Source organism: Eptesicus fuscus, chromosome 5, assembly GCF_027574615.1.
Source record: "Eptesicus fuscus isolate TK198812 chromosome 5, DD_ASM_mEF_20220401, whole genome shotgun sequence".
In the NCBI taxonomy this organism is placed as follows: domain Eukaryota; kingdom Metazoa; phylum Chordata; class Mammalia; order Chiroptera; family Vespertilionidae; genus Eptesicus; species Eptesicus fuscus.
In genome coordinates this window covers 53,824,566-53,838,891 of record NC_072477.1, presented here as the reverse complement: position 1 = coordinate 53,838,891, position 14,326 = coordinate 53,824,566, and the positions used below count along the sequence as shown (strand labels likewise).

The following is a 14,326-nucleotide window of genomic DNA, read 5'->3' as shown; positions in this document are numbered from 1 at the left end:
TCGTGCACTGGGGGGGGGGGGGGTCCCTCAGCCCAGCCTGCACCCTCTCCAATCTGGGACCCCTCAGGGGATGTCCAACTGCCGGTTTAGGCCCAATCACTGTGGGATCAGGCCTAAACCGGCAGTCAGACATCCCTCACAATCCGGGACTGCTGGCTCCCAGCTGCTCGCCTGCCTGCCAGCCTGATCACCCCCTAACCACTCCCCTGCCAGCCTGATCAATGCCTAACTGCTCGCCTGCTGGCCCGATTGCCCCCAACTGCCCTCCCCTGCCGGCCTGGTCGCCCCCAACTGCCCTCCCCTGCAGGCCTGTTCCCCCCTAACTCCCCTCCCCTGTTGGCCCGGTCCCCCATAACTGCCCTCCCCTGCAGGCCTGTTCCCCCCACAACTGCCCTCCCTCCCCTACAGGCCTGGTTGCCCCCAACTGCCCTCCCTCCCCTGCAAGCCCGGTCGCCCCTAAGAGCCCTCTCCTGCCGGCCATCTTGTGACCACATGGGGTGGCCATCTTGTGCGAGGGCATGATGGTCAATTTGCATATTATATCTTTATTATGTAGGATACTTATGATTCTGATTATAAGTATTTTAATTTGCTTAAATGAATAAGAATCTTGGCAATTTTTCTTAGGACTTTTCTATACTTTATTTCCTAAATATTTCTCAAATACATTTTAGAGATACTTCTTTTACATTTGTATAGGGTTGTGTGATTTATAATGGGCATTCTTATATTACCTCATGATTTTCAGAATTCTTAGATCTAGGCAATTGTAGTTATTTTTGTTTTGTAGAAGAAACACGGGCTTGGCAAATTAAAAATGCATTAGTCAGCCCTAGCCGGTTTGGCTTAGTGGATAGAGCATCAGTCTGCGGACTGAAGAGTCCTGGGTTCAATTCCAGTCAAGGCTCAATCCCCAGCCCTGATTGGGCCACATGAGGGAGGCAACCAAACGATGTTTCTCTCTCATTCCCTCCCCTTCCACTCTTTGTAAAACTCAATGGAAAAAATATGCTTGGGTGAGAATTAACAACAAAAATGATAGTAATTGACCTTTGGAAGGGAGTGGAGATTGACTGGTTGGAGGGATGAGGGGGCCTTCTGAAGTGCTACTGATGTTCTGCATTTTGCTCTCTATGACAGTTACACAGGTGTGTTCATATAGAGATGGCTCATAAAGCCTTATTCTCATAGTGTACTTTTCTGTATATACGTTTGTGTGGTAGGCAGCCTCTGAGATTGCCCCCACTAATCCCATCTTCTGATATTAATGCTCTTGTACAATACCCTTGTCTTGAGCAGGGGGTAGACATTTTGACTTAATTCTAACAAACAGAAATGGCAGAAGGGTGTCCCTTCCACGATTGGGTTATAAACATTGACTGTGGCTTCCATCTTGGGTGCCTGTCTCACTCAGCTGGGTCATGCTGGGGGAAGCCACTTGAGGCAGTCTTAAGGAGGGCGGTCACATGTGGGAGCCTGTGCTCTGCCAACAACCATGTGAGTGAGCTTGGAAGCAAATCTCTCCATTACCCGCCCCCCCCCCATCAAGTCTTTAGATGAAATTATAGCCCTAGCCAACACCTTGAGAGACCTTGAGCCAGAAGCACCCAGCTAAGCTCTACCTGGCTGTATTCTTGACTCAAAGAAACTGTGAGATAATCAATGTTCTTAGTTTTAAGTTGCCAAGTTTTGGGGTAACATGTTATTCAGCAATAGATCATGCAGTGTTTATTACTTTTTAAAACTTTGTTTAAATGCAGCTTATGTAATGAAAGATCTTTGAAAATGTGTAAATCCATATTCAATAGGTGAAACTAAAGTATTTTTAAAGTGTTTTTTTTGAAATGGCTTTGATGTATGGCATTTGCAAGGCCATATGCCAATATGGATTTTCAGTGAGTTCAGAATATTAATCATCCTTTTTGTTTTTCAGATTTGTCACTTTGAGTTGGTCTCTGATAATTGATCGTATATTTTTTGGTCAAGTAAGTCAAATATATTAAACTATTTTTAGTCTAACCATTTATTACACTGAAAGTTCAATCTGATTTTTTAATTCATGAATATTTGGGAACATTTAAATGATACGAATTAAATTTTAAAAAAACTGCTAGCATATATCTTTGGTTCAATTTGTTATGCTTTCTATATAACAGAATTGTGTATTCCCAATTGAAGTTCAAGAGAGTCCATTTTTTAAAGATATTTTTGTCAGATTTATAGCAATAAAAGTTTGATTTATTAAAATTATTTTAGTTGTCCTCAAGGTAATCATTCAAAATTCAAATTAACCAGAATATTCTTTAAGCATTTGGTTTGACATTTTAATCTCACAACTGTAGGTCGTTTCTAAGTTCCCTGTTTTTAAGTCACTTATGGGCTCTGGAATCAGATTGCCACAGTTTGAAGCCTAGTGCCCTCATTAGCCTTGTGAACTTGGACAAGCTATGTGAGTGAGATTGGAAGCCAACCACCTTTCTTACCAGTTTCTTTATCTGGAAATAATTGTGGTACCTGTCTCCTAACACTGGAGGATTAAATGAGAGACTGCATGTATGATGCTTACAGTGGGGCCTGGCACAAGGAGCACCTAACGTTAGCTGTTGTTGCTGTTTCTTGTCTGCTTTGTGCCATAATTCCACTTGTAATCTTTTCAAAGCTTTATTTACTAGGTAATATGTGATGTACCCCACATATACACTCTGATAAAAAATAAATTTTATAAAGTTTTTTTTTTGTTGTTAATCATCACCCAAGGATATTTTTCCATTGATTATTGGAGTGGAAGGGAGGGGGAGAGACACAGAGAGAGAAACATCGATGTGAGACATATAGATTGGTTGCCTTCTGCACACGCCTGCCCTGGGACTGAACCTGCAACCCAGGCACTGCCCTTCAGTCCGTGGGCCAACGCTCTGTCCACTGGCCAAACTGGCTAGGGTGATAAAAATTATTTTTAAGTGTTCTCTTTAGCTCTAATTCTATGTAAAACTTACACTGCCAAAATTTGAATGTTTATTCAGACTTCCCTGAATCTCAGAAACCTAGTGTTTTACAAATGAACAAAGAACACACGAATACTTAGAAGATTAAAAAATGCTTTCATATGGTCATTAATCAAATTATTAGTGTAAACTATTGTTTGGTTTTTAGATCATTCCTGATTTAATGTCAAGATTCTGCCAGATACCTTAATGCCAAAGACTCAAACTTGGCACTAACACATTTCTGTTTCTGTTTTCTTCACCTATGCCAGTGGACTCTGGTTCAATATAATTTTTTGAAATTTAACGTGCTGCAGAATTTGGGGACATTTTATGGTTCTCATCCATGGCATTGGTACTTCAGTCAAGGATTTCCAGTTGTTTTGGGTACTCACCTACCCTTTTTTATCCATGGCTGCTTTCTAGCCCCAAAGAGGTACCGGATACTTTTGGTAACTGTGCTGTGGACACTTCTGGTTTATAGGTAAGATTTTATTTATTCAAATAGTTAATTTTGATGATATTACCAAGGAATTAAATTCTTCAAGAAGTAAACTGTTATCTTTTGGAGTTGCATTAACTATTAGGATTTGGTAATTGGGATTATTTAGCAGAGAAGGTAGTAATTATGTTGGTACTCAGATAGAATGAATACTTCTAATATGTATAGTTTACTTAAGAATTATGTTCAACTTTTAAGAAGCTGAACAAATTTCATTTGCTCTTAGAAATGACTAAAATTTTAAATATTAAAGGACCAGAAAAATATTTTAAAATGAAAATGTATGCATCTTTCTTCCAAATTTGAGTAATGACTTGGATTGGTAATAGAAATGCCTTTTTTAGAATGTAATTGTACTTTAGACATTGACATCAAATGTTAGGATTACTTTTAACACATCATCACCTTATAACTAAAAAAAAAAACCCAATAGATTCCCGAAGCATGAAATTCAGTCTCAGTACTTAGAAGAACAGGTAATGTTAATTATATTTCATTTTAAATACATAAGTTTCTCAAAGTGTCGTGTAATATGAGAAAATATTTTATTTTTTTTATTATAGCATGTTGAGCCACAAAGAATTCAGGTTTATCTATCCAGTTTTACCATTCTGTATGGTGTTCTGTGGTAAGTATTTTTGTTCAATATAGAAAAAAAAAATACTTGAAGTAGGTAAAAGATAAGCTCTAATTAAAGCTCATTACACTATAAAATATTTTCAACTAGGCTAAGAGAATTGCTTAATTGCAAAATAATATTACTGCAGTATTCTTTCTGCAGCTTAAATATCCCTTTTCCTGTGTCCTGTGAAGTGAGATAAAATCATAAGGACCCAATATCCAAGTCATAAGGATCCAATATCGTTCTGGTGGTGATATTCCTGGCTGTTAGAAATCTCTCACTAAAAAAAGTAATGGAATAATATATCTATTTTAGAATAGCTACTTTAAGTTTATAGTTAAACTATTAAGTTCTTTGTTTCATAAATTAAAATATATTTATAGCTGTTGAAACTAGTTTTTAATGTTTTTGATGCTTTAACACTCACTGTAATGCATATGTAATTTTAAAAGTGATTCACACCTAATTTTTGTGGCCCTTTCTCCATTTTTTTCCAGTAGGTTATTTGCAATATTTTTTTACATGTGACTTCTAAAGTTTTATATCATTCAGCTCTGTAAAACATGAATTTTCATATTGGTTGGCTTGGAAAAATTATGAATTGAAATTTTGCTAACTTTACATTTAATTCAGAATAAATGACTTGATTTCCTTCAAATATTAATTACTAAAAAAAATCACTGGACTGGGGAGGGATGAGATGAGTAATCAACAGGGACTAGAGACAGGGCAAAGCTAGGGAGTTAATACTGTCAATCTTTTTACTTAAAGAACTCCCAAGAACCCATAGACTTAGCCTTCTCTGACGGAGTAATCGTCTCCTGCAGATCTCAGATGCACTCTCTTCAAGTATTAAAAAACACTCTATTTCTATATCTGGAGTACTGAAACCAAAGTTAATTTTTGTCATTACTTTTTTTTTTTAAATCCTAACCTGAGGACATGTTCACTGATTTTTAGAGACAGATGGGAAGGAGAGGGGAGGGGCATGGGTGTGAGAGAGTAACATCAATCTGTTCCCTCCTGCACACACCCTGACCTGGGGCAGTGATGGTACCCCCAACCTAGGTATGTGTCCTTACTGGGAGTCGAACCCCCGACCTTTCAGTGTACGGGATGACACTCCAACCAAGCCACCCAGCCAGGCTATATCATTACTTTATGGTCTTGCTTTATATACAATGTAGGCACATAAAAAATATAGGTATCTAACTATATGCCAAGTCTTTTAAGAATAATGGGCCCATTTACCAGAGCAAATTTGTTCATGAGTCACTATTCTCATCTTTTTTTAAAGTTTGAGTTATAGTTAAATCAAGCTTGGTTTCTGCCTGGGTATTGTCAGACTGTTGGAAGACAAATGTGTGTCTTGTTTAGTTTTGTTAATTTAGGAAGTTGTTTTGGTTTTCTTTTTATAACCTCAGTCTTTCCAGCATTTCTCTTGTGTATCTTTAGGGACTGAGTTTTCTGAACCCCTTTCCCAGTCCAAAAGATGGCATCTTTAAAGTGTTAGGATCCCAGTAAACTCTTGTTCCCAGGCCCAAACTTAGATAAAATGCTGGTGAGTACTGAGCTCTTCTTGTAATGGACAAGAATTAGACTTTCTTCCATACTGTGTCCACTCAGAAGGATCCCTAAAGGACCGAGACCCACCAAAACCCCTGACCTCCTCACAGGATGTGATCTTTTCCTGCAGACACGTACCTAAGGCTTCTGAGTGAGCCAAAAGATTCTGATTCTTAGAAGACTCATACTTCCATTAAGAGTTAAAACTCTTTAATGCTAACAGGTCCCAACAATAGGACCAATGAAGTAGTGAACTCACCTCAGCTTGGTTTTTGGAATGATGTCAGACAACAGTTCTTTGGAGTTCTTAATGTTTGAGTCTTTTGAAACTACCTGAAATCTTGAGTTTTACTGTACTTCAAATATCAGTTTTATTTTATTCTCGTCTTTTTTTTTTTTTTTTTTATGTCGTTAATCCTTACCTTAAGATATTTTTCCACTGATTGTTTAGAGAGAGTGGAAGGGAGGGGAAGAGACAGAGAGAGAAACATCTATGTGACCAGGACCAGGGATCGAGCCTGTAACAAGGTACATGCCCTTGACCAGGTCGAACCCAGGACCCTTTAGTCCTCAGTCTGATGCTCTATCCACTGAGCCAAACTGGCTAGAGCCTGTGCGACTTTAACCTGATATATATAAACATGACACCTCTATTGGCAATTGCTGTATAACAAGCCACCTTAAAATTTAGTGGCTTAGCCCGACTGGTGTGGCTCAGTGGTTTAGGGTCAACCCATGAACCAGGAGGTCACAGTTCGATTCCCAGTCAGGGCACATGCCCACATTGTGGGCTTGATCCCCAGTAAGGTGAGTGCAAAAGGCAGCTGATCAATGATTCTATCACCAAAAGGTTGTCAGTTGATTCCTGGTCAGGGCACATGCCTGGGTTGCAGGCTTGACCCCAGTAGAGGGCGTGCAGGAGGCAGCTGATCAATGTTTCACTCTCACATCATGGTTTCTCTCCCTCCCTTTCTCTAAAAAAATCTGGGGGGAAAAATTAGTGGCTTAAAGCTCCATTTATTTTTACTTACTATAGTTCAGCTGGGCAGTTCTCATCTCCACTGAGTTCACATATACAAATGTAATCAGCTGCAAATGGGGTACACACAGCTCTATTGACCTAGGTGGGCTCTCACGTTTGGGGCTCAGCAGACTGTAAGCTAAGGCACCTCAGCTCTTCTGTGTGCACTCGCTCTCCAGCAGGTACCTAGGACTTGTTCACTTGGGGTAGGCAGGGCTCCAAGGAAAGGAACAAAAGTGTACAAGGCCCTTGAGGTGCAAGCATGGAACTGCTGTTGCTTCCACCACATTCCCAAAGCCAGGGCAGATTCTCGAGATGAGAAATAAACTTCAGGCTTGTGTAGGGACTGGACACAGGAAGAGGAATAATTGGAGCCATTTTTTTTTTTCAATCTGCAATAACTTTTCTTCTCTCGTTTGAGTTCCCTCAGTCCTATCCAAAAATGACTCGTCTAGAAAACGTATCTTCTGTGATTGATTGCCTCTGACCCTTACTGACCTGTATAACCTTGTGCCTCAGTTTCCTTTCCTTAAAATAAAGTTGCCACTAGTCTAACAGCACTGAAATTCTTAGACTGAACATGTCATTTGTGCTGGTGTTTCCAGCACCTGCTATCCACGCTGGGTTGGGTACCTGTTTCATGTTTTCACCAGAGTAGCCAGTGCAGACTTGCTTGTCTCTTATTAGGCCACTTTCTTTTTCCATATGCTAATTGTTCCTATCTAAATTATATAAGTGCATTGTTTCAAAGCCATAACAAAGCATTTTTAAAAAATGCTTCTACTGCCCTCTCCCCCATTTCCTCTCACCTGAGGCAATCACTTTTAGGTGGTTATTTTGTCATTTATCTCTAAATAAAATGCTAATAACACCCTTAAAAGTCTTCGGTTTTGACTTTACCTCTTGACTTCTCACTATGGATGAAAATATAGCTTATTTCCTTAGCAAAGTATAACTTAAAATGTTTTATGCCTCCCTGACTGTGCCCAGCACTCTCATTATGTTTTTGATGGTTCGAGGCCCATTCTCTTATATATTCCTTTTCAGAATTAAACTACCCTTTGTTTTTCTCATCTGAACACTGAAATCAAGTTGACTTACAGCTTTCCCAAGGAGTATTTAAAAATGAAAGCATTAACTCAGAAATATCTGTAATTGGTAGAACTTGGTAGAGATATTTTTCTAAACATTGAGTTTTCTAGTAATTCTTGCCAAAACATGGATGCATCCTTGCTATCCTTCAGTTTGATGAAATCAGTAATATACAGCCCCAAACTTTCCCATCCTCTTCATTACAATGAACCTCCTCAGTCATTACTGAAGAATGCAGATTAACACACTAAATATCCAAAACTTAAAATGTGATTGTGAATATCAAGATAAATTATAATTGGCAATTAGGAAATATGGCTGAGTTAAGAAGGAACCAATTCATGAGGCACCTTCTCATAGACTTGATTTTAGATTTTTTTCCTTGGAGGACAATCAACTGGAACATAAAAGATTTAGAACACTTTTTAAATAGTAGTCTGATGAGAGTGATTTGATAAGAACCCTGTGTATTTTTTATTATAAAAAATACTCATGGTATAAAAAATGATAAACCATCAGGGTCATCATCATTATCTGGCCCCATTCCCCAGAGATAACTATCAATTTTTTATAAACCCTTCCAGAAATTTTCTACATAGTACCTACTTTTAAATATTTTTGTAGGCTCAGATAACAGGAGAAAATTAATTATTCTGGGATGCTATTTAGCACTGAGTTAGCCACTATGTGAAATGAAGAGGCCTATATTTTGACAGGTAATTCACAGGGTTCATACTATGTCCTTGTTCTCCTGGAAATTACACGAAGCTGGAAGATTTCTGTAACTGGCTTTATAGGACAGAAAGAAAACGTGTGTTCCCAGAATCTTCAGGTATTGGGAGCAGGGACTTATATTTCAAGTTAGGTAATGCTTACATTACAGAGTGATGACTTGAACTTTGTGAAGCTAGCTCATTTTAGGGTGGATCCTTTTAGTGACAACTGCATCTCCTCCTTACATGTATGTACAATTAAGTAGACTTACTGATGGTAGCTATTAGGATCTTGTTAATTACCTCTTTTAAATATTAAAGAAGCCATACTGTGTCCCTATAAGAAAACCATGAATTCTGAGCTCTTGTGACTCAGTCTAGCATTCAAGCTGGTATCTTTCCTACTCTCCCTTTAGCAACATGGGGATGGTTTGAAGACCCTCAGTCATATTAGACTATTCCTTCTCTTCCTAATGCTTTATTATTTCTCCAAATATGGAAATACATTTCTCACGGAAAGAATCCATCATTCTAAAGTGAGCTAGCCTCAGGAAGTGAAAATCGCCACCATGTAAGCATTACCTAACTTAGAAGACGCCCTTCAATACTTAAGCAAGCACATTATCTTCCTGCATTCGCGCAGAATGCCATTTTTACCACCTTGTCTTCTACTTTGTACCAGTTGCCCAAGCTACTGTATCCCAAGGCCATAATTTTTTATAACATTTTTAATGATCATAGTGAACAAATTGTTACTGAGTGAACCACATTAGAAGCCCATGGTATACTTATTTGAACATTCCTGAGAGCAATTAGGCTGTACACTCTAATGTACCTTTTTGAAATTTGAGCCCATTAGGTAGAAAGCACTTCACTTTCAAGTTGTATTCACTAGTCTGCTCTATCTGTGGCTGGAATTACAGATGGCAGAACTTTTGGAATCCTATTTACATTGTAATAAAGATAGTTCTAATTCTCATCCTTTTTGGGAGGTTCCTCATTTTACCATTTCAAACATCTTACAAATGTTAGTTTTAAATGAAGGTTTGGGGTTCTTCGCCTGGCTATGTTTTTTATCACCATTCTTCACAATGTTCTTTGGATAATCGGAGTTATTTCGAACAGTACTAGGTGAATGGATGTGATAGTCCAATTACTGAATGGAATGAACCAGAGGTAATGTTATCTAAAATATTCACAGAAGAACAAAATTGAGCACTGAAGATTTCCTACTCAAATTTTATTTCATCAATCCTTCCTGGGCCAACTTTGTTAGTTGTAGTTAAATGTAAACAGCTCTAAATTAATATTATTCATGTTCAGGATAAGATAGCTGATAGCAGTCAGCTAGGTAATGGTCATTGAAAACAGTGCCTTGGCCCCAGTGGGAATTCGTGCTAAAATTTCAGGCAGGCCATAGATTGGGTCCTGGATACCCAAAGTCCAAAAGAACTATATCTATTCTGTGAAGACAATGTATGTAGAGTATGAAACCTAATGTCAAGGAACTTAATAAGATTATTCTTTTGGCTCTAGCTGGTTTTGCTCAGTGGATAGAGCATCGGCCTGCAGACTGAAGGGTCCCAGGTTTGATTCCGGTCAAGGGCACACCCAGTAGGGGGCATGCAGGAGGCAACCAATGATTCTCTCTAATCATTGATGTTTCTATCCCTCCCTCTCTGAAATCAATAAAAATAATTACAAAAAAAAATTATTCTTTTCTAGTGTAAAGGCCTGTTCTTTGATTCTATTTTCAACAGATTCTAATATGCTCATGATCAGTGGCTGTTGCTAGAGAGGGCTGTGGGAGGGAGACAGGGACTTTTAATTTATCCTTGTTTGTTCTACCAGGTTTTTTTTTGTGGGTTGTTGTGTTGTTTTTTTTTGCCACATTAAAAAAAGGGGGGGAAATTGGCCCACCCAGTGTGGCTCAGTGGTTTAGGGTAGACCTATGAACCAGACGGTTGTGGTTTCCAGTCAGGGCACATCCCCAGTAAAGGGCATGCAGGAGGCAGCTGATCAATGATTCTATTTATTTAGCAACTACTATGTACCAGGACAGGCACTGGACATACCTTTTTTACTAATACTTGAATAAGGCACCATTCTCCCATTTGCAGATGGAGAAACTAATGCTCAGCAAAGTAAAGCAATTTTTGCCAGAGTAAGAATTCAAATCTGGGTCTGTTGGACTCTCTGGCCATAATCTTTCCAATATATTTCAATTCCTTTTTCTACAAGAAGGTTAAGACCGAGATCACAACAGACAATAATAGTGAATTGTCAATTATAAAGGTGACCTACTGGTTATACCAGTATACACCTTGTTTGTCCATGACAGCCTTACAGCTGTGCTACTTCTACAAAAGATTATAAAACATGTCATATCTATCTTCATACAGGGTATTCACTAAACCACCTGAAAATGTGGAAGAAACCAGCTCTAAGTTTCCTGTTTTTATCAAATATGCTCCTTGCCCTCTATACTGGTTTAGTTCATCAACGAGGTACTCTTGATGTCATGACTCATATTCAAGAACTCGGTTACAACAATCTCAATAAATCTGCAGCTTCAGTATTTGTAATGATGCCTTGCCACTCTACTCCTTTTTATAGGTAATAAAAGTTGTTCCACTATATGCAATCATTAAGAAAATGAAACTACTTTAAAATTCCTTTCAGGTTCCAGAATTAGGAGTTTAAATTAATTGATCACTGATCAAATGATTATAAAAAATTTGAAACTCCATGTTTATTCACCAAATTTTAAAAAGCATTTAAGTTATGTCAATGAAAATCATATACCATTTTTAACTTCAATATCCTTTTTAAAAAATTTAAACAATTTAGATTTAAGTGATCAGATTCAAATATAATATAAATTTTATATAGGTTATTTGCTGGTATTCTTAGTAAATAAATTAAGAGTTATCACTGACTTTATCACAAATCTTTGTGATACATCTTGTATGTATACAATTTTAATCTCAAAACACTGGCTTCTAGTCCAGATTTACTGCTGGACGACTGTCCTAGTCTTAAACCAGTTTTTTTAAACTCTGGATATCAGTTGTCTCACCTGTAAAAGTTAGAGAATTTGATTAGATGATATCCTAATACTTGAATTAGTGTTTCTGGGAATATAACAATAAAATTGTCTTAACTCTGCAGGACATTTAAAGCCATCCATTTAGCCCAATGCATGTTATTTCAGGAAGGTGTACTAGTTACTAATTGCCTAATAGTACAAGGGCAAACAGCTTTTCTGCAGGAAATTCTACACCTATTTAACTTAATCTGGCTTTAAACAATCTGAAGTTAATTTTCCATGTGCACAGTCAACTTATCAATGTTACCTTTTTAAGGTAGTTTAGCATTTTTTAATACTCTACTTATGTCAATAATTATAGACAATTTGGAAAATTAGGATTACCTAGCAAAAGTCCACATTTTAGATGTTAAGACCCAAATATCCCTTCAACTTCAGCTTCCCCTACTATATAAAGAAGACTAAAGGTGAAAGAGGAACATTCACCCCCTCCCTGCTCACATTAGTGGCAACACTGCAGAGAACACATGTTCTAAAGATACCAAGTTGCTTTCCATACATGGTTGCTGTGTTTGATGTCATCAAGTTCTCATCATAGGCTTTTTCAAAGTATACAATGCAGTAAAAAAAAAACCAAAAAACTCTGATGTCTATTTTGGAATATAAGGCTACCAGCTGTTTCTGCTTTGCCCATTATCTCCAAAATTATAAGAGTCATGAAGTATTAGGTCTTGTGTGAATTTACTTTGTATGCATTTCATAGATAAAATAAACCTCAATCATATATTTATTTTTCCTAAGGCAAAGTTATAAACATGCTTTTTGCATGATTCAAGTAATTGGCATTAGGCATTAACTTGTCATAATTCATCAATCCATCTTTTTTATACATTCTCTAGTCTTTCTAGGCCACAGTAAAACCATTACTTATTTGTATGTTAATCAGTGAACATACATTGCTCTCTAATACAAACTCTTATAAAGGTGCCATTGCACAGGTACATGGTGTGAAAACCATATTCTCCAACTTTGAGAAACTGCATTAAAGGCCTGCTTCTTCACCTAAATTGGAACCCAATACAGATTCAGATTTCACATTTTGTTATGTAAACATGATATATTTTAAGAGCAATTTGAAAACTTCCACAATAACTTTCTTTTCATAGCCATGTCCACCACCCACTTCCGATGAGATTTCTCCAATGTCCTCCAGACCTGACTGGAAAAAATCAGTATCTTGATGAAGCTGATGTATTCTATCAAAATCCCTTAAGCTGGTTGTATAAAGAGTTTCACAACAATTCAACATTGCCTACTTACTTGATCATTTTCAACGTTTTGGAAGAGGTAAGGAAACATGAAAAAAGGGAAAAACAGTACTTTTATTTCACCTGATGTTTAGTAAACGCTCAGGGAATTAGACAACATAATTTTTATGGTCCTTTTTAACCCCTATAATTTTGTAATTGGTCTTTTCCCTAGACAAAATCAGCTCCAGTTCTATCAAGGCATATATATTACTTACCATGATTTAAGAAACTGCATTATTTTATTAAGTTGTAGAGGCGCAAATCAGAATAAGTCATTCTAAAATTCTTGAAACAGTACTGAGCAAAATGTAGCCTTTATTTACTTAAACATTTATTTCTAGGAAATCAGTGCTTTCCTAATTTCAAGAAACTATGAGAGAACTGCTATTTTCTTCCACACTCACTTGCCAGAGGGTCGAACCGGAAGTCACATATACATCTACGAACGGAAATTAAAAGGGAAACTCTATAGAAGATGAAATTCTGAACTGTTTTTAGATCTTTCCCAAAGAAAAAGACACTCCTGGGTAAAAATATTCAGATGCTGCTTAAATACACTAGTAAACACTGGGTAAGATTCATGGAACTAGCAAAACACACCTCTGAACTGCTTTATCAAATATTACTACTGAGGAAATGTATGAAAATTATCACAAAGTATAAAATTGTATATTAATACAATGCCCAGATTTTAAATAAAGACCTTTAGTTTTCCTCATGTTGTAGTTTTATTGTTTCTTCCACAATATTCAGATGTGCAAGAAATTTCACAAGAGAACAAGTCAGCAAGCTCATAAGAAGGCAGCAAATTCTTCACAAGTCAACGGGCTCTTGAACCCACAAAAAGACAAGAAGAGTAAGATTATAAAATGTTAAAGAAGAAATTCCATCACAATGTACTTTTTTCAAGCTCAACTACAAATTTCACACAAATATCAGTGTTAATTACACTTTGTCATGTATGACTTGAGCTTGCTTTAAGCTCATACACTGAAAGGAAGTCTCATTTCATGCACAAAACCTGTTGCATGCCTGGCTTCCTTAACAGAACTATAGTGGAACATTTCCGGTGCCAAAAATATGCAGCAAAGCTAAACAGGAAAATGCAGGTTAGTAAGCTTTTGCTTGATGCTTCTGAGTAATAATATAAAGTCATCAAATAGATACTTAGAAATGATAAAAAGACATTATCTTGATCCTTTCATCCTAGTTTCAACACAAACATTGTAGAAAGCATCCATATTTGCTGGTTTTCTAATTTAACTTAATCCTGATGATCAATATTTAGGATCAAAGGGTAATTGCCCCAATTCTATTTCGACATTTGCCATGTGTCTTCCATTAGTGCGATCATATTTATGCCATTTACCTTCCCTCTTATAAGGTTGTGGCTGAGGGTGCTTCTGCTCTTGTTTTCGATGCCTGGAGTTTTCAATATTTACCGTACGTTTCTTTTTATCTGGTCGA

At 37.3% G+C, this 14,326-nt stretch overlaps 2 protein-coding genes across 5 annotated transcripts in view; one reads left to right on the top strand and one right to left on the bottom strand.

The window, feature by feature from the left end:
- Positions 1-13,719, top strand: part of PIGB (phosphatidylinositol glycan anchor biosynthesis class B) — a 27,957-nt gene extending 14,238 nt beyond the window's left edge. For both annotated transcript variants that reach the window (XM_054716218.1, XM_054716217.1), the window contains 6 exons: positions 1,934-1,985; positions 3,257-3,468; positions 4,050-4,114; positions 10,903-11,116; positions 12,716-12,896; positions 13,201-13,719. In XM_054716218.1, coding sequence (XP_054572193.1) covers positions 1,934-1,985; positions 3,257-3,468; positions 4,050-4,114; positions 10,903-11,116; positions 12,716-12,896; positions 13,201-13,338 — 862 coding nt within the window. In that variant the 3' untranslated portion in view covers positions 13,339-13,719. The remainder of the gene's footprint in view (positions 1-1,933; positions 1,986-3,256; positions 3,469-4,049; positions 4,115-10,902; positions 11,117-12,715; positions 12,897-13,200) is intronic.
- The window catches only part of CCPG1 (cell cycle progression 1), a 68,215-nt gene that overhangs the window by 17,482 nt on the left and 36,407 nt on the right, over positions 1-14,326 (bottom strand). Inside the window, exons 10-11 of one of the 3 annotated variants that reach the window (XM_054716216.1) lie at positions 14,229-14,326; positions 13,336-13,689 (exon numbers count right to left, since the gene is read on the bottom strand). In XM_054716216.1, the coding sequence (XP_054572191.1) occupies positions 13,673-13,689; positions 14,229-14,326 (115 nt within the window). In that variant the 3' untranslated portion in view covers positions 13,336-13,672. Of the gene's footprint in view, positions 1-13,335 lie in introns of those variants that run through there. The other 2 variants (XM_054716215.1, XM_028147788.2) reach the window with 2 other exon arrangements.